This window comes from Zophobas morio, unplaced genomic scaffold, assembly GCF_036711695.1.
Source record: "Zophobas morio isolate AGI-343-1 ecotype UQ-CSIRO unplaced genomic scaffold, CSIRO_AGI_Zmor_V1 ptg000008l, whole genome shotgun sequence".
In the NCBI taxonomy this organism is placed as follows: Eukaryota; Metazoa; Arthropoda; class Insecta; order Coleoptera; family Tenebrionidae; genus Zophobas; species Zophobas morio.
In genome coordinates this window covers 603,978-624,291 of record NW_026972113.1, presented here as the reverse complement: position 1 = coordinate 624,291, position 20,314 = coordinate 603,978, and the positions used below count along the sequence as shown (strand labels likewise).

Sequence of the window (20,314 nt, the reverse complement as noted above, 5' to 3'; positions counted from 1 at the left end):
AGGTAGTGACGTGGTGTTTTAGATTTTACATATTTTTCATACTACGACGCTGACACGATTACCTATTTCGGACTACTTGACGAAAAGTATGTTTTTGTTGGGGGAAGTTGGTAAGAAGTACAGCCACTTGACGGTCACCCTGTACATGGATATTGTTTTTATGATGTTGTCAAAGTAAGTACTTTATTATTGCAGTAGGTTTGATTTTTGAGCTAAGTGTTGTGTATGGGACACCCGAACTACATTTTCATTTAAACCGTGTCGAGTATTTTAAGAATCTTTGCATACAATTTTTCATTTCGTCGACGACCATAAATGAAATCCATATGACTGAATCCGTCGACTAACATTTTTCCACTTTTGGGATTTGTGGGTAAATGACGGTAGGTGTAGTCGAAATTCTAAAAGTTTCTGAAAGAATAAAACAACTAACTGAAATTAATATCTTACTCTAGGATCAGCAAAACTGTCGTTTTGTCCATATACCAGAAGAAGTGGGATTTTTATCTTCTCAATGGGGTATAACGGGGGTTTTTTAGTCCCATACACCTCCAAGTTTCGTTCCGATCCAAAATCGTACATAGGAAATGTCCTATTAAAGTATAGCTGCCTAAAGTGCTCTGAAAGTTTAACAGGAAATTCGGAACCGTACACTTGTACGAGCATATCCATTAAGTCCTGAAATATTTTAGAATTTGAATAATGATTAACATTTTTATTTTTCATCTTACGGGATCTGTTTCGGAACTCTCCCCACCTAATAATTGACACATATAGATCATACACGTTCGACATGGTAAAAGTGCATAGAGGGCTCTAAAACCTCGAAAAAACCAACCGTCATATCCACCTACTGTGGACAAAAGATCTGGGAAGTTGAAAAAATTCTACAAAAATCTGGTATTATCTCCTTCGTCGACTTCATCTCTTACCCGTAATAACACGATTCGTGGTATCGCATTTAAAGCGAAAGAACCTGCCACTCTGATGTGAGCAACTGGTGCTAACAGTACCATGTATTTAATAAATCTCATACTTTCCTCACGTCTGAGGCTAGCGTAAATTAAACCGTTAGTAGTGCCCAGTGAATGCCCCAAATAAACAATTCCGGACTCGTTTGTGTTTTTTCGGATATAATTAACGATGGCGTGATTATCGTAGTAACCCATCTCATGAAAACTAAACGATTCGTGATTATATTTAATAAAAACAATACAAAACTTACGTAAAATTCCAAAATTCTCGTTCGCTGGATTTTAGGGTTACGTGTTTCTTGCAAAAGTAGTTACCTCGGGTATTCCCCAGCCAAACGTCGTATCCTGCTCTCCAAAACAAAAAAGCAATCGATTCGTTGTGTTGACTCACCCATACCCTCGCATCATGTTGAATGGGATGTTGAAATAAAATTACCCCTTTAGGAGTCGTTCTTGGTATTCGAAAAATAGTCAAAATGTAACCGTCTTCCGTTTGAATTTGATGAGTTTCGTGTACACCGACATGTCTTCGGATGATTCCGGTCTAAAATTTTTTGACAGGGGTGGTCAAAGTTGGTTTTATTTTCACTTACGATGTTGTCGTCTAAGTCTGGGTGGCGGTGAAAGTTGCGTGTGATTCGAGAAGCGAAAAATATTGTAAGTACGGGCACTATAACAAATAAAACAATTTTCGTGTTCATTTTTGCGAGAATGGTTTGTGTACAAAGGTGGAGACGAAGTAAACGTAATTTATGTATTGCTTTTGTAAAGTATAAATTACGTTGATATAAAAATATAGAATATAAGAAAACATGACAAATGCATTATTGAACATACACTGTGTAAAATAAAACATGTTTGACATTAATAACCGACAATATGAAAAACACAAAAATGGGGTTTTTTATTACAAGAAATTTTCACATTACGTAAGGTACAACTACTAAAAAACAGTAAAATTTGGAAAATGTCAAGAAGTATTAAAAAATCCAAGTACAGTCCAACAAATACTGCTTCTCTGAAAAATTATAAAATTTGATTTTGGGGAATTTTACTTTTTTGTGATAACCTCTATGGAGTAAAACAATATCGAAGGTGAAATAAAAAAAAAAGGTTCATCTTAAAAAAAGACAGTTGGGAGCCCCGAGAAGATTTAATATTCTTAAAAAAAGACACTTGGGGCCCCCGAGAAGGTTTCGCCTTCGTTAAAAATGGACAGTTGGGATCCCGGAGAAGGTTTCACTTTCTTAAAAATCTACATTTGGGGCCCCCGAGAAGGTTTCACATTAAAAAAAAAAGACAGTTGGGGCCTACGAGAAGGTTCTACATTTATAAATAGACAGTTGGGACCCCCGAGAAGGTTTCAGATTAAAAAAAAACGATATTTGGGGCCTTCGAGAAGGTTTTACATTTTTCAAAAAGATAGTTGGGACTTTGAAGAAGGTTTCGCATTAAAAAAAAGACAGTTGGGGCCTACGAGAAGGTTTTACATTCTTCAAGAAAAGACAGTTGGGATCCCCGAGAAGGTTTCAGATAAAAAGAAGACATTTGGCGTCCTCGAGAAGGTTTTACATTGTTAAAAATCTACATTCGATGCCCTCGAGAAGGTTTCACTAAAAAAAAAGACATTTGGCGCCCCCCGAGAAGGTTTTACATTAAAAAAAAAACGGTTGGGGCCTACGAGAAGGTTTTACATTTTTTAAAAAGACAATTGGGACCCCCGAGAAGGTTTTACATTGTTGAAAATCTACATTTGATGCCCCCGAGAAGGTTTCACATTAAAAAAAGACATTTGAGGTCCCCGAGAAGGTTTCACATTAAAAAAAAAACAGTTGGGACCCCCGAGAAGGTTTTACATTGTTAAAAATCTACATTTGATACCCTCGAGAAGGTTTTACATTTTTAAAATATACAGTTGGGACACCCGAGAAGGTTTCACAATTTTAGAAAAAGACAGTTTGGGCCTACGAGAAGGTTCTACATTTATAAATAGACAGTTGGGACTCCCGAGAAGGTTTCAGATTAAAAAAAAAACGATATTTGGGGCCTTCGAGAAGGTTTTACATTTTTCAAAAAGACAGTTGGGACTTTGAAGAAGATTTCACATTAAAAAAAAAGACAATTGGGGCCTTTGAGAAGGTTTTACATTTTTTAAAAAGACAGTTGGGATTCTCGAGAAGGTTTCAGATAAAAGAAAAGACATTTGGCGTCCCCGAGAAGGTTTTACATTGTTAAAAATCTACATTCGATGCCCTCGAGAAGGTTTCACATTAAAAAAATGACATTTGGCGCCCCCCGAGAAGGTTTTACATTAAAAAAAAAAAGAGTTGGTACCTTGGAGAAGGTTTCACATTTAAAAAAAAACGGTTGGGGCCTACGAGAAGGATTTACATTAAAAAAAAAAAACAGTTGGGACCCCCGAGAAGGTTTTACATTGTTGAAAATCTACATTTGATGCCCCCGAGAAGGTTTCACATTAAAAAAAAGACATTTGGGGTCCCCGAGAAGGTTTTACATAAAAAAAAAAACAGTTGGGACCCCCGAGAAGGTTTTACATTGTTAAAAATCTACATTTGATGCCCTCGAGAAGGTTTTACATTTTTAAAATAGACAGTTGGGACACCCGAGAAGGTTTCACAATTTTAGAAAAAGACAGTTTGGGCCTACGAGAAGGTTCTACATTTATAAATAGACAGTTGGGACTCCCGAGAAGGTTTCAGATTAAAAAAAAACGATATTTGGGGCCTTCGAGAAGGTTTTACATTTTTCAAAAAGACAGTTGGGACCTTGAAGGTTTCACATTAAAAAAAAGACAGTTGGGGCCTTCGAGAAGGTTTTACATTTTTTAAAAAGACAGTTAGGATCCCCGAGAAGGTTTCAGATAAAAAAAAGACATTTGGCGTCCCCGAGAAGGTTTTACATTAAAGAAAAAAACAGTTGGGACCCTCGAGAAGGTTTTACATTGTTGAAAATCTACATTTGATGCCCCCGAGAAGGTTTCACATTAAAAAAAAGACATTTGGGGTCTCCGAGAAGGTTTTACATTAAAGAAAAAAACAGTTGGGACCCCCAAGAAGGTTTTACATTGTTAAAAATCTACATTTGATGCCCTCGAGAAGGTTTTACATTTTTAAAATAGACAGTTGGGACACCCGAGAAGGTTTCACAATTTTAGAAAAAGACAGTTTGGGCCTACGAGAAAGTTCTACATTTATAAATAGACAGATGGGACTCCCGAGAAGGTTTCAGATTAAAAAAAACGATATTTGGGGCCTTCGAGAAGGTTTTACATTTTTCAAAAAGACAGTTGGGACCTTGAAGGTTTCACATTAAAAAAAAGACAGTTGGGAGCCCCGAGAAGGTTTCAGATAAAAAAAAAGACATATGGTGTCCCCGAGAAGGTTTTACATTGTTAAAAATCTACATTCGATGCCCTCGAGAAGGTTTCACTAAAAAAAAAGACATTTGGCGCCCCCCGAGAAGGTTTTACATTAAAAAAAAAACGGTTGGGGCCTACGAGAAGGTTTTACATTTTTTAAAAAGACAATTGGGACCCCCGAGAAGGTTTTACATTGTTGAAAATCTACATTTGATGCCCCCGAGAAGGTTTCACATTAAAAAAAGACATTTGAGGTCCCCGAGAAGGTTTCACATTAAAAAAAAAAACAGTTGGTACCTTGGAGAAGGTTTCACATTAAAAAAAAACGGTTGGGGCCTACGAGAAGGATTTACATTAAAAAAAAAAAACAGTTGGGACCCCCGAGAAGGTTTTACATTGTTGAAAATCTACATTTGATGCCCCCCAGAAGGTTTCACATTAAAAAAAAGACATTTGGGGTCTCCGAGAAGGTTTTACATTAAAGAAAAAAACAGTTGGGACCCCCGAGAAGGTTTTACATTGTTAAAAATCTACATTTGATGCCCTCGAGAAGGTTTTACATTTTTAAAATAGACAGTTGGGACACCCGAGAAGGTTTCACAATTTTAGAAAAAGACAGTTTGGGCCTACGAGAAGGTTCTACATTTATACATAGACAGTTGGGACTCCCGAGAAGGTTTCAGATTAAAAAAAAACGATATTTGGGGCCTTCGAGAAGGTTTTACATTTTTCAAAAAGACAGTTGGGACTTTGAAGAAGGTTTCACATTAAGAAAAAGACAGTTGGGGCCTTCGAGAAGGTTTTACATTTTTTAAAAAGACAGTTAGGATCCCCGAGAAGGTTTCACATTAAAAAAAAGACATTTGGGGTCCCCGAGAAGGTTTTACATAAAAAAAAAACAGTTGGGACCCCCGAGAAGGTTTTACATTGTTAAAAATCTACATTTGATGCCCTCGAGAAGGTTTTACATTTTTAAAATAGACAGTTGGGACACCCGAGAAGGTTTCACAATTTTGGAAAAAGACAGTTTGGGCCTACGAGAAGGTTCTACATTTATAAATAGACAGTTGGGACTCCCGAGAAGGTTTCAGATTAAAAAAAACGATATTTGGGGCCTTCGAGAAGGTTTTACATTTTTCAAAAAGACAGTTGGGACTTTGAAGAAGGTTTTACATTAAAAAAAAGACAGTTGGGGCCTTCGAGAAGGTTTTACATTTTTTAAAAAGACAGTTAGGATCCCCGAGGTTTCAGATAAAAAAAAGACATTTGGCGTCCCCGAGAAGATTTTACATTGTTAAAAATCTACATTCGATACCCTCGAGAAGGTTTCACATTAAAAAAATGACATTTGGCGCCCCCCGAGAAAGTTTTACATTAAAAAAAAACAGTTGGTACCGTGGAGAAGGTTTCACATTAAAAAAAAACGGTTGGGGCCTACGAGAAGGTTTTACATTAAAAAAAAACAGTTGGGACCCCCGAGAAGGTTTTACATTGTTGAAAATTACATTTGATGCCCCCGATAAGGTTTCACATTAAAAAAAAAGACATTTGGGGTCCCCGAGAAGGTTTTACATTAAAAAAAAAAACAGTTGGGACCCCCGAGAAGGTTTTACATTGTTAAAATCTACATTTGATGCCCTCGAGAAGGTTTTACATTTTTAAAATAGACAGTTGGGACACCCGACAAGGTTTCACAATTTTAGAAAAAGACAGTTGGGGCCTAGGAGAAAATTCTACGTTTTTAAATAAACAATTGCGAACCCCCATAAGGTTTCACATTGTTAAAAATCTACATTTGGCAGCCCCGAGGTTTTACTTTAAAAAAAAATGGTCCAAAGTTGTTTCATCAGAACTTCCCTCACTCCTGCAGTAGAATGAAGCATAAAAAATAAACACCCAATCAGTTTTAGAAATTTAACTCGTTACTATGGAAATTTTGCAATTTAACACCCTTTAAATTTAATAAGTTTTTACAAGATTAATAGAGGCAAAATCAATCTTATCTTGGCAAGTACTAGCCCCGCCCATCCGCCCCCTATTTTCCCAGAGAGTATATCATTTGCCAAAATAACTCTTATCTTAGCTAGTACCAGCCCCGCCCACCCACCCCTTATTTTCTCAGAGGGTATGTTATTTGCCAAAATAAGTCTTATCTTGGCAAGTACTAGCCCCGTTCACCTGCCCTCTATTTTCTCAAAGGATATGTCATTTTCCAAAATGCTAGTATTTGCTAAGATAAGACTAATTTTGGCAAATAACACATCCTCTAAGAAAATACGGGGCAAATCTAAAAAATATGCATACAATGATAAATCATATTTTGCACATTTTGGGTAGAATTTATTCGGCAAAATTTTGAGATGACGTCACCAATTTCTTGGGGGGGAATAAACAGATATATTTTGGTTACATGTTTACAAGAACTTTAAAACATCTGCAAGATTTCAAAGTATTAATTTTTGCAATTCTTGATTTATTCAATAAAATAAATTGATTGATTCATTAATTTTTTGAGTCACCCTGTATAAGCAAATTTAAAAAATATTAATGGATTGATAAATTACAAGCATAGACGGATCATAATTTGCACATTTTAGATAGGATTTATTCGGCGAAATTTTGAGATGACGCCATCAATTTTTTGGGGTTGATAAACGGATGCATTTTGATTAAAAGTTAATATAACTTTAAAATATTTGCAAGATTTCGAAGAATTCGGTTTTGCAGATTCAAAATTAAATTGCAAAATATTGTTTTATAATTTCGATTTTTTCCAAAAATTTGGACGTTTCGGGTAAAAATCTGTTTCGGAACTTTTTCCACAAAACGATTGAACCAAACAGGTCACGCATGTTCTGCATGGAAAAAGGACATACAGAGCTCTGAAACCTCGTAAAAACCGTCATCTCGACTTAGCGTGGACAATATGTCTGGGAAGTTGAAAAATTTCTGCAAAAATCGACTACTGGTTTTGGAAAAACACATTTTTTTGATTCTGACCAATCCTTACCCGTAACAAGATAATTACCCCAAATAAACAATTTTGGAATCCTTTGTGCTTTTTCGGGTATAATTAACTATGGCGTGATTATCGTAGTAACCCATCTCGTTAAATCTAAACGATTCCTGGTTTTGTTTAATAAAAACGATAAAAAACCTACGTCAAATTCCAAAATTCTCGTTCGATGGATTTTAGGGTTACGTGTTCCTTGCAAAAGAAATTACCTCGGGTATTCCCCAGCCAAACGTCGTATCCTGCTCTCCAGAAGAAAAAAGCAATCGATTCGTTGTGTTGACTCATCCACACCCTTGCATCATATTGAATGGGACGTTGAAATAAAATTATCCCTTTAGGATTGTTTTTTGGTATTCGAAAAATAGTCAAAATGTAACCGTCTTCAGTTTGAGTTTGATGAGTTTCGTGCACACCTACATGTCTTCGAATGACCCCAGTCTAAAAATATTTTGACAAAATTGTACAAAGTCGGGTTTATTTGCATTTACGATGTTGTCGTTTAAGTCTGGGTGGCCATTTAGAAAAGCGCCAAAAATATCGACCAGAATCTGGCGTACAAATAATATTGCAAATAGGGGCACCAAAACAAAGAAAATTTTCTTCAAACACTGAAAATTATAAACGCGCAATACACGTGACACTGTTATCCAAAACGTAGTGTTTCTGTGTTTGCGTCGCTATAAAAGTACTAAGTCTCGGGAAACACAGAAAGCCCATTTAGTAGTGTGATTATAACAAAGAACACTAATTTAGCGAACAACAGTTTATAAGTAGCAAAAATAAACGCTTGATAATACTCAAACATAAGTATATTTTGATGCCGTCATTCAATAAATTATTTTTTTAAATCCATTTTCGCACTTCAACTCTGTCACAAGAGTGAAAGCAAAACGCCTCAAAATTCCCTTTATTCTAACAACCACATTTACACAGAGCGTTTGGCAGTATGACAAACTAAAATCTTCTTCCTCAGTCCTAATGAGCAGCCGTCTTCCAGATACCGAGACTACACCGACTTGGACGTATTGAAACAGGTCGTCGGGTATTTAGCTCTAGAAAGCAACGAAGGCACCGAAGACGACGTGCTATCGACCTGTAGAACGTCGTTCGCTTACAGCCGCTTCCAGCTCATCCTATTCATCCTCTTAACTAAATTCCAACACGTAGGGGCGACGTACGCCATCATCACTCGGATCATCCTCCGATCGCTCTACGGCAGAGACATCGACATGAAAAAAAAGTGTCTCTACTTGTTCATCTACCTCAACCAAGAGTTCAGCGAGGACGAGTACAAAGAACACCCTTTAATCACGAGCGGGGACGTGGAAATCTCCCCTCAAATCAAAAGTCTAGTCCATTCGTTCGACTTCAAGAGCAAGAAAGAACTATTAAGTTTCACTCATCCATACTTAATATCGTTCTTCTACGCCGAGTTGAAAGCGCAACTGAAAGAGGAGAACGACTACTTTATCTTGGTGTTCCTTTTGTTGAGGTTCTACCCGTGTTTCTTCGATAGTTTGCGCACGGAGAGGAAACAGAACGTTCTCGATTGGTTCCTCACGATGACGAAAGTTTACAACGAGGAAGTCACGGCGGGAGTGATTTGTTGTCTGAAGACTTTCATCATGACGTTGGAGTACGAAGAAATGAAGCACTTGAGGTACTCGGATCTGATCAGGTTGCTGATGGAGTCGGCGAGTCCGAGCGCAGCCGATTTCAGACGACTCGCGGTTGCGCACTTCCTTATCGGTACTCAGGTTTTATTCAAAAACAAAATCTTCACAGGTACTTTATAATTCGTGGTGGTACTCGTACTTACGGTGTGTTTTTAGAATATGATAGGTACAACGTGCTGAATATCATTATGGTGTTGTTAGAGGACGACGAAGTCCTCATTAGGGAAACGATTAGCGTGTTTCCGACGAAACGAAACCGAGTTCAAACGACACCGTAAGTTTTTATAGTTATACCATTGTTTAAGTATATTATAGTTGGACAACCTAATACAAATTTTACTTCGCCTAAATAGTGAGCTTTAGGACAAGGAATCCAGGGGGCGTGGGACAAATTTTTCATCAACGCGCATTTTCACCACAGTGAACCAATGTATTAGGTTTATTTTACTCTACATCAGATGGCGCCATCAAACATTAGCAAAGACAAACACCCTTCATTCTGCTCTAATACGAGGAGTTATCCATAAATCCATAACTAACATTGTTCCGTAAACAGTAATGTGTATAAACATATATGTACAAAATATGAAAATGTACTTGACATAAAAAATATGAAGCAACGCGTCGCAACGTGATACGAAAGAATTGAATTTAAATGAATTTGAGGCCTATTTTGATTTGACTATATCTGAAGACTGACAGAAACTTTCCAAGAGTTTTTAAACTAGTATAATTGTTTAGTTTTACAAGATTTAGTAAAATTTAGATTCGTGGTGTTACAAAAATATTAACACAAAATGAAAATATATATTCAAAGTAAATAACAGAATGACATAAACTTTGGGCGTTGACATTACAAATAATTACAAGACAGAAGAAAACGCATTAAGAACTTAAGAGGCATGTTTGTAATATCGAGTTGTTAAAGGCTCCTTTGAAGACTGTTTCTATGAAAAACAATTGCTGTTATCCACGTTTTGGTAGATTTTGTTCCAAAAATACGAGATAACTAATTGTTTCTTGAACTAGTTTCCGTAACTTCTAAAATTTAAAAAGGATACGCAGTTCTGCTGTAATAAAATCTAGAATAAGGTCAAAATCAGACTAATATTACATCTGATTTTGTCAACCACATGAATATAATTTACATTAAAATAAGTTACAGACATTGTTTGAAATGTTTATTATATTTCGAAAACAAGATAAAATAAATAAATAAATAAAATGTGCAGTTTATAAACTTCAGAATTTTAGTATAAAAATAATCATGTTTGAAGCTTTATTTTGTCTGTTCGATTTTATTGGGTGTATTTGTATTTATTGTAAACTTTAGATTTTTCAATTCTGCGACTGTTTTATACTTCGATTTCTCAATTTTTCAACTCTTCGATGTTTTAATATTTCATTTTTTAAAATTCTAAGTTTTTCGATATCTCGAGTTTTCAATTCTTCTATATTTCAATTTTTCGATTTTTTTAATTTTAATTTTCGATTTTCCAGTTTTTCTTTTATTAAAATTTTTCGATTATTCAATTTTTTAATTTCTCAATTTATCGAATTCAGATGTTTCGTTGGTTTGATTGTTCAATTTCTCAATTTTTCAATTTTTAACTTTCCGTTTCGGCTTCCGAGTCCTCCATATCTCGATCCTCCGATTTTTCGATTTCTCGATGTCTCAGTTTTTGAATTTTTCGATGTTACGATCTTTGTATTTCTCGATTTTTCGATTTTTTTCTTTTGAGCTTTTCAATTTCTGGATTTTCCAATTTTTCAATGCCCCGATTTTTCAATTTTTTAATTTTTTAAATTGAATTGGATTTCTCGATTCTTCAGTTTTGCGATATTTTAATTGTTCAATGTTTTAAATTTTAGGTTTTTCGATTTCTCGATTTTTTGACTTTTCAGTTCTTCAGTATTTAAATTTTTCAATTTTTCAAATTTTTACGTTAAATTTTCAGTTTTCTGATTTCTCAAAGAAGCTATTTTTGATTTTCCCACTTCTCTCGATTTTTCAGTTCTTCAATTCTTCTTTATTTCGAGTTCGTTTTATTGGTTTTTCGATTTCTCAATTTTTGGACATTTATTTCAGTTTTGATATTTTTCAATACTTCGATTCTTTGATTTTACAGTTTTTCATTTTTTGTACTTTCGATTTTTCAATTTTTCGATTGTTTTATATTTCAATTTCTCAATTTTTCAACTTTTCCGTATTTTAATTTTTAAATTTTTGGATTTTTCGGTTTCTCGAGTTTCCAGTTCTATATTTTAAGTTTTCAAATTTCCGAATTTTTAAATTTTTTGAGATCTCAATTTATTGAGATTCGGATGTTTCGATGTTTTGATCGCTTTATCAATTTTTCCATATTTCTGGCATATTTCGGTTTCCCAATTTTTCAATTTTTCCACTCCTAGATTTTTTGGTCGTTTGATTTTTCGATTTCTTGATGTCTCAATTTTTGAATTTTACGATGTTTCGATTTTTCGATTTGTTGGTTTTTCGATTTTTTGCTTTTCGGTTTCTCGATTTTTCGATGTTTCGATTTTTGATTTATCCGCTTTTTCAATTTTTCAATTTTTTAAATTTTCGACTTCTCGATTCGTTGATTTTTCAGTTTTTCTATTTTTAAATTTTAGATTTTCGAATTTTTATTTTTTTAATTTTTTGATGTTTGGATTTCTCAATTTTTCAGTTTTAGGATATTTTAACTTTTCAATGTTTTAAATTTTAGATTTTTCGATTTCTCGATTTTTTGACTTTTCAGTTCTTCAGTATTTAAATTTTTCTATTTTTGATTTTGCCACTTCTCTCGATTTTTCAGTTCTTCAATTCTTCGATTTTTCGACTTCGCTTTATTGGTTTTTCGATTTCTCAATTTTTGGATTTTCTCTCAGTTTTGATACTTTTCAATACTTCGATTCTTTGATTTTTCGACTTCTAGATTTTCGATTTTTTATTTTTGGATTTTCAATTTTTCATTTTTTATGCTTTCGATTTTTCAATTTTTCGATTGTTTTATAATTCAATTTCTCAATTTTTCAACTTTTCCTTATTTTAATTGTTAAATTTCTAGATTTTTCGGTTTCTCGAGTTTCCAGTTCTATATTTTAATTTTTCAAATTTCCGAATTTTTAAATTTTTTGAGATCTCAATTTATTGAGATTCGGATGTTTCGATGTTTTGATTGTTCAATCTCTCGCTTTATCAATTTTTCCATATTTTTGGCCTATTTCAGTTTCCCAATTTTTCAATTTTTCCACTCCTAGATTTTTTGGTCTTTTGATTTTTCGATTTGTTGGTTTTTCGATTTTTTGCTTTTCGGTTTCTCGATTTTTCGATGTTTCGATTTTTGATTTATCCGCTTTTTCAATTTTCCAATTTTTTAAATTTTCGACTTCTCGATTCGTTGATTTTTCAGTTTTTCTATTTTTAAATTTTAGATTTTCGAATTTTAATTTTTTTGATTTTTTGATGTTTGGATTTCTCCATATTTCAGTTTTAGGATATTTTAACTTTTCAATGTTTTAAATTTTCGATTTTTCGATTTCTCGATTTTTTGACTTTTCAGTTCTTCAGTATTTAAATTTTTCTATTTTTGATTTTCCCACTTCTCTCGATTTTTCAGTTCTTCAATTCTTCGATTTTTCGACTTCGCTTTATTGGTTTTTCGATTTCTCAATTTTTGGATTTTCTTTCAGTTTTGATACTTTTCAATACTTCGATTCTTTGATTTTTCGACTTCTAGATTTTCGATTTTTATTTTTGGATTTTCAATTTTTCATTTTTTATACTTTCGATTTTTCAATTTTTCAACTTTTCCATATTTTAATTGTTAAATTTCTGGATTTTTCGGTTTCTCGAGTTTTCAGTTCTATATTTTAATTTTTCAAATTTCCGAATTTTTAAATTTTTTGAGACCTCAATTTATTGAGATTCGGATGTTTCGATTGTTCAATCTCTCGCTTTATCAATTTTTCCATATTTTTGGCCTATTTCGGTTTCCCAATTTTTCAATTTTTCCACTCCTAGATTTTTTGGTCTTTTGATTTTTCGATTTCTCGATGTCTCAATTTTTGAATTTTACGATTCTTCGATTTTTCGACTTCTAAATTTTCGATTTTTTGCTTTTCGGATTCTCGATTTTTCGATATTTCGATTTTTGATTTATCCGATTTTTCAATTTTCCAATTTTTTCAATTTTCGACTTCTCGATTCGTTGATTTTTCACTTTTTCGATTTTTAAATTTTATATTTTCGAATTTTTTAGTTTTCGGATTTCTCCATTAATCTTATTTTTTATACTCCCATTTCCCCATTTCCCAAAGTTTCGATTTTTCAGTTCTTCAGTTCTTCAATTTTTCGATTATTCAGGTTTTTGATTTTTCAATTTTTCGATTTCTCAATTTTAACTTTTCAATCTTTAAATAATTATTTTTTTTCGATTTTTTGTTTTCAGTTCTTCCATATTTCAATTTTTTAATTTTCGAAATTTTTCAGTTTTCGACTGTCCAATTTTTTTTTATTTTTCGATTTTCTAATTTTTCGATGTTTCGATTTTTGAATTAACCGATTGTTCAATTTCTCGATTTTTAAATTTTAGATTTTCCAATTTTTATTTTTTTGATTTTTTATGTTTCGATTTCTCGATTTTACAATTTTCCCATATTTGAATTTTTCAATGTTTTAAATTTTCGATTTCGAGGATTTACTGTGTTACAGTAGTCATCAGTCATTACTCATCAAGAACGATTATTGATGTGCGTTAAAATGCCTACATACTGATAAGCACGTACATACAAGACGCATTTAAGGCTGTTTTAAGTCTGCTATATTTAATTTTTGCGATTTTAAATTTATTTCTTGATGTCTAAATCGTATATATTTAAATGGTAATAAATATTTTGTGGTAAAATGCATTTTAGTTTCAAAGATAATAATATGTATTTAATGATTTGACTACTGTTAATAAAAAAAATACGTAAGAAGATGTTCATATTGAATGAATTTGGTGTTCATAGTTTGATGATAATCCATAGTTATTCTGGAGGCAAATTAGATGACTTGTTACTTATTAATTAAAGTAGTGGTCGTTTAATTTCGTGCCTTTAAAATGGACGAAGGGACGCATATTTCTTAGCCATGCAGTTCATGGATAATACATACATATACCGCGATAATATTAAATTTTTGTTACCTTAACCTTTATTTGTTTTTGTGCAAATATACGTGCTACCACACACATGAAACAGGTATGCACTACATATACATATATTACATATATGTAAAGTCCTGAACACGTACGTTTGCTTATTTTGTGACTGCTACCCGTACAACGTACTGACTAATACGTCCGTTTACTACCTTATCGACATCACGTGCTTACAGACTATTTTTACTCCCTTTCGTAAGGTACCGCCACTTCATAGTGAAGCGAGTGAGGTGTAAAATATATGTTCATTCTTTTCTACATGGGAAAGTGATTGTCCATATAGGTTGTCCAACTATAATATACTTAAACAATGGTCATACTTAGTCATGTGCGTCTTAAATGTGTTTGTAGGACTCTGTGGTACGTTATTCCGAATAGAGCTAGGTACACTCTTCTTCTAACCAGTTGTTCTGATTTTAAAAACGACGTTGCTATTTGTTGTTTGACGTCGTGGGCCCTCAGACGACTCCCGGAGGTGACTAAAGACACGTCAGAGGTGAGTAGTTCGTTTCAGTTTCGCCGGAAATGACACTCTTTTCAGGTGTACGAACGCGGCGAGATGAACACCTTCGCCGAAAATATTCCAGTCACACACAGCGCCGCTAAAGTCCTACATACGCTGCTGTGGAATTTGAATGACGTCGTGCGTTGCGACGACCGCTCCATCTTCCTGGAAGAACAAGCCCTTCTCATCACTACCGTCGTGCTCAACTCACTCATCAAGGTACCATCGCCCATGATGGACAAACAAACAAAACGTACTGTGATTTGTGTTTTTAAATGTATCTCAAAGTTTATCGAGGATTGTACGATCGGGAACGATTTCCATACTAATTTTAGGACATTTTTTAATTCGAGGATCTTGAAATTTTTACGCAACAGTCTCGATACAGACTACTCGACGACGAAGGCGTTTTTAACGTATTTATACAATCCGTTGTTGAATGTACATTTCAGGTTCCCTTAAATTTCTTCTTGTCTTTATTCTGAATAAAATATATTTTTCAAGTATGGTGTGGTGGACTGATCCCCGAAACCTCGAACCTGGGTGGATTGTAGGAGATGAGTAAAATTTGTACCACTAAAATATGTTTATTCATGACAAAATCGGGTAAACCCCGTACAGTGTGACCAACTGTAGACGAAAAATCGCTAATTCTGGTTTGTACAAGATCAGTTCACACCTAACTGAACATTCACGTGTAAATGAAATAATGTCATATGTACCTAATCGCTATGTTTGATAAAAAAAAGCATGTAAATTACACATTGTTATAATCAGAATACAATGAAAAAAGTCACTTAACGGCGATCCCTGGAGTCTGATCGGCTGCGTCTGTCCCTGCTGCGTGACCTCGACCTTGGTGTACGTGAGCGTCTTGGTGATCTGGACCTACAAATACACAAGTTTTGTAAGAACTTTTATAAATCTTCGCGAAATAACGAAACCAAACAGAAATCCGTTTGCCCACTACCGCTTTAAAAGAAAAAAACAAAACAAAATCAAAGTGTTATCTATAACAATTTTACGATGGGAGTAATTTAAAGTTTTCAGGCACAAACATCTCATAGTAGAGTTAGACAATGAAAAAAATGACTAACATTGATATACTGGGATGTTCGAAAATGATTGACTGGCACTTGTGTAAATAAATGTGATACATTACCATCTTCGGGTAGCCAATCATTTTGCGACACGCCGTATATATTCGAACGAAAAAATGTTTCAATAATCCCACCAATATAATGAAGAGACGTTTTTGGAAGAGGAGAAATTATAGTTGGTTTTGCTATGCCTTGCTATGTTGCATGTTGTTTTGAAACTTTGAGCTGGAATTTTTTCAACCACACGTTGATTTTTAATAGAGGTTGTAAAATGCAGCTGGTGAGTAGTAGTAGTCGCGCGGTCTCGTTATTATAGTTGATTGAGGAGGGCGGTCACCACAGATGGTGGATGTAGCTGTAGTAGTTGGGTGTGTCGATGTAAGATGAGATGTGTGGCCGGGGAGGGGGTGGGTCTCAGTCGGGGGGAGAAAACAACAGCAGTGGCGCTGCCCTGCAACGTGCGCCAAAGCACTTTAACTGCTGCCGCCTAACGATTCGGCGTTATTAACTCATAAAAGAAATTCGCCCCCGTTAACCAACCAACCTTTTTTACAACCGACTCCAGCTCGATTTTTTTTTAAACACCACTGTCTCCATCTATAAACTCCTAGTAATACTGGTTGCATATTTTAAAATGAAAAAAAGCAAATTCCGCTTTAAATACGTCCGTTTTTCAAATAAACAGTGCACTATTTTGAAGGCGCACAAGCGCCAAAAAATGACTCACCTGGCACCGACACAAACGCATCAAAATAACTAAACCGTTCAAATGAAAATAAATAATTCAACACGTTTTTAAATTCGCAAGCAATTTCAGGTGGCTTCCTTATGAGTTAATAACACGCTAGCTTCAAATCCACTGTGCTTAAATTGAACATTCTCAAAAATTCCAATCACGTTACCACCAAACCCTTACAAACCTGGAGTATCTCATGGGTCCCCTCCTTCCGCCTCCTCTCCTGGACCTCCCGTTGGACATTTCCACCCGGACGCGCGTCCCACAGCACCGCCTGCAACCCAATCCTCAAAAACCCATCACACCTCCACAAGCCACTTACGTTCCGTCCAGACCCCTCACGGCGTCCTCCGCGTCCCTCGGGTCCTCAAATTCCACGAAAGCGAAACCTGGAGGATTCCTGGCCACCCACACGTTCCTTAAAGGTCCATACTTACTGAAAGCACTCTCGATTTCGTGCTTGCTGGCCGATGAGCCCAAATTTCCAACGTAAACTTTGCAAGATAAATCCCATTCACGGTAACGCGACATTTTTCTGTGGAATGAAGAATAACTGGTTTGGTGAAAGTACGCCCTCGACGAAGCGGCGCGGAAAAACGTGCTTTGCGCAAAAATGGAACGGGGGGGTTCTTACCTTGGAATTTGCCCGAAACTTGATAAACTGTGACTATTTGTACTTAATTTTAGTTTAAAATTGTGAAGGAGACGCGACAACAATGCCAAGGCGTCACACTTCGCAAGATGGCTGCTGAACAGTGTTGTTGGTTGTTGCGGCGACTGTGCGTGGTTGTTTTCGGCGCGCTAGGTTGGTAGTGACTTGCGTTGGTAATGCGCGTGCAAAGTCCCTATATTAGTAATATACCAGGTGTTTGGAAAATGACGAATTAACTCTCCGCTTTTAAATTTGGTTTCGCCTTAAAACAAAACACACTGTATAGTTGAAAATATTTTTTTATATTTTAATTTTTTACAATCTAATTATTCTAATTGATGTATAATGTGTTGCCTATATCAAAGATACTTAGGCGCGAAATTTCAAACTGATTCATTAGAAAACAAATTATAAAATGACAATATGGAAATAAATACATCTTTACAACTAATTCCTATTATAACAGATTGTATTAGACATCAACTGGAGCACTCGGCACCTCCGCCAAATCCTGCTTCTCCTTAAGCTTCTCCCTTATAAGTTCTGCCATGGCTTTCTGCGTCCTCCTAGCCAGCTTTTCCAACTTTTTTTCAACGTCACGCTTTAAATCCCAATCTGGTTGTCGCGGGGCCAATGCAGAGATGTCCAATTGGTCGATAACCATCTCACTTTTGGCCAAACTCAACAAATCTTTCACTTCGTTTTGGGCATCGGCAACGTCAGGCTTTTTCATCACGAATTCACCCAGTTCTTTATCCTGTGGTTTATAGCTTCGGAATTTTGGCCTAATAAATTGAATTAAGTGACAAATCGGTAAAGTTGTGCATTAAGTTACCTAGGAAGAGTCAGCTTCGGGTCGTCTTTTTCGTTTTTGTCTTCATTTTTCTCTTCGCGCTTTCGCTTGAGCGACTTTAGGCGTTCTTGCCTTGCTCTGGCTTGTTCTTCGAGAGAGTTCACTTCTTCGCTCATGTTTTTTAGAATAACACAAAATCGTAAACATAACCTATAAAAGCAAACGACTTTCAGACGACAGTTGCTACTGTTGGTATTCCTGAACTCCCCAAATGGTGAATTTTTATTTGCAATGGCGATCTCACGTCTCGTAATGTGTAAATAAATTGCAAAAATTGCTCATTTTGGCATTTACGCGCTTTCGTTTGCGAGTTTTTACGGTATTTTTGGTTTACCATGGACAACAAGGGTGGGAATAGCGATGAAGGTAGTTTGATTCATGTTTTGGGTGTTTTTCCACAAGTGAAAGCTTATGGTTTGTTTCAGAATATTCTTCAAAGCCCAATTCGAAGCAGAGCAACGTTTTACCTCTGTGGGGCAACGAGAGGACGATGAATTTGAATCCTTTAATTTTGACAAATATACAAAGTTCGCATTATTTTAAGGGTGAGTTCGAGTGGGGTGAAAGTGCCTTTTGACGTTGAATTTACAAACTTACAGTCAATCTCTATGAGCTGAAGACCTACCACGAAGTCGTCGACGAGATCTACTACAAAGTCAACCACCTGGAACCGTGGGAGAAAGGGTCCAGACGCACCTCAGGCCAAACGGGAATGTGCGGCGGCGTCAGGGGCGTCGGCGCCGGGGGCATCGTCTCCACGGCCTATTGCCTCCTCTACAAACTTTTCACTTTAAAATTGACCAGAAAACAAGTAAACGGCCTTATCAATCATTGCGACTCTCCGTTCATTCGTGCGTTAGGATTCATGTACATCAGATATACACTTCCGCCCAAAGACTTGCTGGAATGGTACGAATCTTACCTAGAAGATGAAGAGGTGCGTACGAACAGGTAGAGTGACCTATCGTAATTTAAACGAATTCGGGGGTTTTTATTGCCAACTTGATGATGAAATTAATGGGAGTGTTGCAGGAACTTGATGTAAAAGCAGGTGGTGGACAGGTGATGACCATCGGGACGATGCTGAGGCAGTGGTTGGTCAAGCTCGAGTGGTTTTCGACGCTGTTTCCCAGAATACCGGTACCCATACAGCAGAAGATACAGAAACACTTGGAGGTTAGTGATTATTTTGAAACTGGGTTTCGAATTAGGGTTTGGGTTCATTTTGAGGGATTTTTATTCTATTGGTGTGGTTGTGCTATTTTTAGGAAAGATTTCCCCCGCATGCGATGCAGGCAGCAGCAGCGGCGGTTAACGACCGTTCCAGGAACGTGGAAAGAGAGAGAAAGGACTGGCCACGAGAGAGAGAGCGCCACAACGTTAGGGAGGATCTTAGGAGGGATTTCCTGCGGGATAACGACCGTGAAAGGAGGAACGACAGGGATAGAAGAGAGCGAGGAGATAGATACAGGGAGGAGGGATCTAGATACGATAAGAAATTCACGGAACGAAGTAGAGAACGAGAAAGGGATAGAGATAGATATAGAGAACGAGAGAGAAGTCCAAACAAAGGAAGGAGTCCGTATCGAGAAAGAAAGGGCCAGTCTAGTATTGATAGAGAACATAGTAAATATAGGAAGGGACATTATCACAGATGAAGTAATGCCACTTGTAATTTTTCACTTTGATGTTAGTTTGACACATAAGTTCAATTTACAGAATTTATTTTTGTTTTGTGTTTATAATAAAGTTCTTTTTCGTAACAAAGCGTTTCGTTAGTAGTTGGTTTTGACTCGCTGCAGGGTTGTTGAGTTTTGTTGCCAAAGAGATTGAGGTTAGAATTTAAATTTGTATTTTCAATTGCGTTAAAAAAAATCTTTGTAACGCGGAAGTTTTGACAAAGATTTTAAGTGACCTCTTTTCGCGGAAGATTTATTTTTCATTAAATATTTACTGCCCCCACTTTAATGTTACGCCACTGCTGCGCAAACATTTAGTGTTTACGTACTTTAGGTTGGCAACGAGGCGTGTAATTTTTTCCAATTTTGCGTAAACTTTGGGCGCTAAATTCGCTTTTGGTGCGTCCGCAGCCGCCCAATCCACACCGTGGCCCCCAGACGCCCCAATCCGACGCCCTCCTCCCCGTTGCGGCAAAAACAAACAAACCGCGTCCGTCACGTTGGCCCCCCTGTCGCGTTTGTGTTGGTGCCCGTGGC

General features: G+C 36.0%; 5 protein-coding genes across 8 annotated transcripts in view; 2 read left to right on the top strand and 3 right to left on the bottom strand.

The window, feature by feature from the left end:
* The window catches only part of LOC135124960 (tRNA (32-2'-O)-methyltransferase regulator THADA), a 37,144-nt gene extending 21,881 nt beyond the window's left edge, over nt 1-15,263 (top strand). The window contains exons 15-19 of one of the 2 annotated variants that reach the window (XM_064050194.1): nt 23-174; nt 8,367-9,154; nt 9,202-9,319; nt 14,604-14,748; nt 14,794-15,263. In XM_064050194.1, coding sequence (XP_063906264.1) covers nt 23-174; nt 8,367-9,154; nt 9,202-9,319; nt 14,604-14,748; nt 14,794-15,219 — 1,629 coding nt within the window. In that variant the 3' untranslated portion in view covers nt 15,220-15,263. Of the gene's footprint in view, nt 1-22; nt 175-8,342; nt 9,155-9,201; nt 9,320-14,603; nt 14,749-14,793 lie in introns of both variants that reach the window. The other variant, XM_064050193.1, reaches the window with a different exon arrangement.
* On the bottom strand, nt 174-8,086 carry LOC135124911 (gastric triacylglycerol lipase-like). The gene is made up of 9 exons (XM_064050128.1): nt 7,997-8,086; nt 7,858-7,917; nt 7,579-7,807; nt 1,568-1,644; nt 1,226-1,518; nt 933-1,179; nt 732-887; nt 451-678; nt 174-401 (listed from the first exon to the last, which is right to left on the bottom strand). The coding sequence occupies exons 1-9, from the start codon at nt 8,084-8,086 to the stop codon at nt 252-254; spliced, it is 1,530 nt and encodes a 509-aa protein (XP_063906198.1). The 3' UTR covers nt 174-251.
* Nucleotides 15,264-15,324: 61 nt separating the features above from the next.
* Nucleotides 15,325-17,359, bottom strand: LOC135124963 (RNA-binding protein 1-like). Of its 3 annotated transcripts, none has more exons than XR_010279850.1 (5): nt 17,228-17,359; nt 16,916-17,128; nt 16,778-16,867; nt 15,920-16,308; nt 15,511-15,645 (listed from the first exon to the last, which is right to left on the bottom strand). XR_010279850.1 is itself a non-coding variant. In XM_064050197.1 (4 exons), the coding sequence occupies exons 2-4, from the start codon at nt 17,122-17,124 to the stop codon at nt 15,555-15,557; spliced, it is 390 nt and encodes a 129-aa protein (XP_063906267.1). In that variant the 5' UTR covers nt 17,125-17,128; nt 17,228-17,356; the 3' UTR covers nt 15,325-15,554. The 3 variants fall into 3 exon arrangements, 1 of the variants encoding a protein (XP_063906267.1); XR_010279851.1 differs by having other exon boundaries at nt 15,992-16,308; XM_064050197.1 differs by lacking the exon at nt 15,920-16,308 and having other exon boundaries at nt 15,325-15,645; nt 17,228-17,356.
* LOC135124962 (coiled-coil domain-containing protein 12-like) lies at nt 17,228-18,285 on the bottom strand. Its single transcript, XM_064050196.1, has 2 exons — nt 18,081-18,285; nt 17,228-18,030 (listed from the first exon to the last, which is right to left on the bottom strand). Exons 1-2 carry the CDS (start codon nt 18,212-18,214, stop codon nt 17,718-17,720), a joined length of 447 nt encoding a protein of 148 aa, XP_063906266.1. The 5' UTR covers nt 18,215-18,285; the 3' UTR covers nt 17,228-17,717.
* An 11-nt stretch (nt 18,286-18,296) lies between these two features.
* Nucleotides 18,297-19,865, top strand: LOC135124961 (pre-mRNA-splicing factor 38B-like). The gene is made up of 5 exons (XM_064050195.1): nt 18,297-18,464; nt 18,524-18,643; nt 18,698-19,035; nt 19,131-19,274; nt 19,367-19,865. The coding sequence occupies exons 1-5, from the start codon at nt 18,434-18,436 to the stop codon at nt 19,754-19,756; spliced, it is 1,023 nt and encodes a 340-aa protein (XP_063906265.1). The 5' UTR covers nt 18,297-18,433; the 3' UTR covers nt 19,757-19,865.
* The last annotated feature ends 449 nt before the right edge of the window (nt 19,866-20,314 follow it).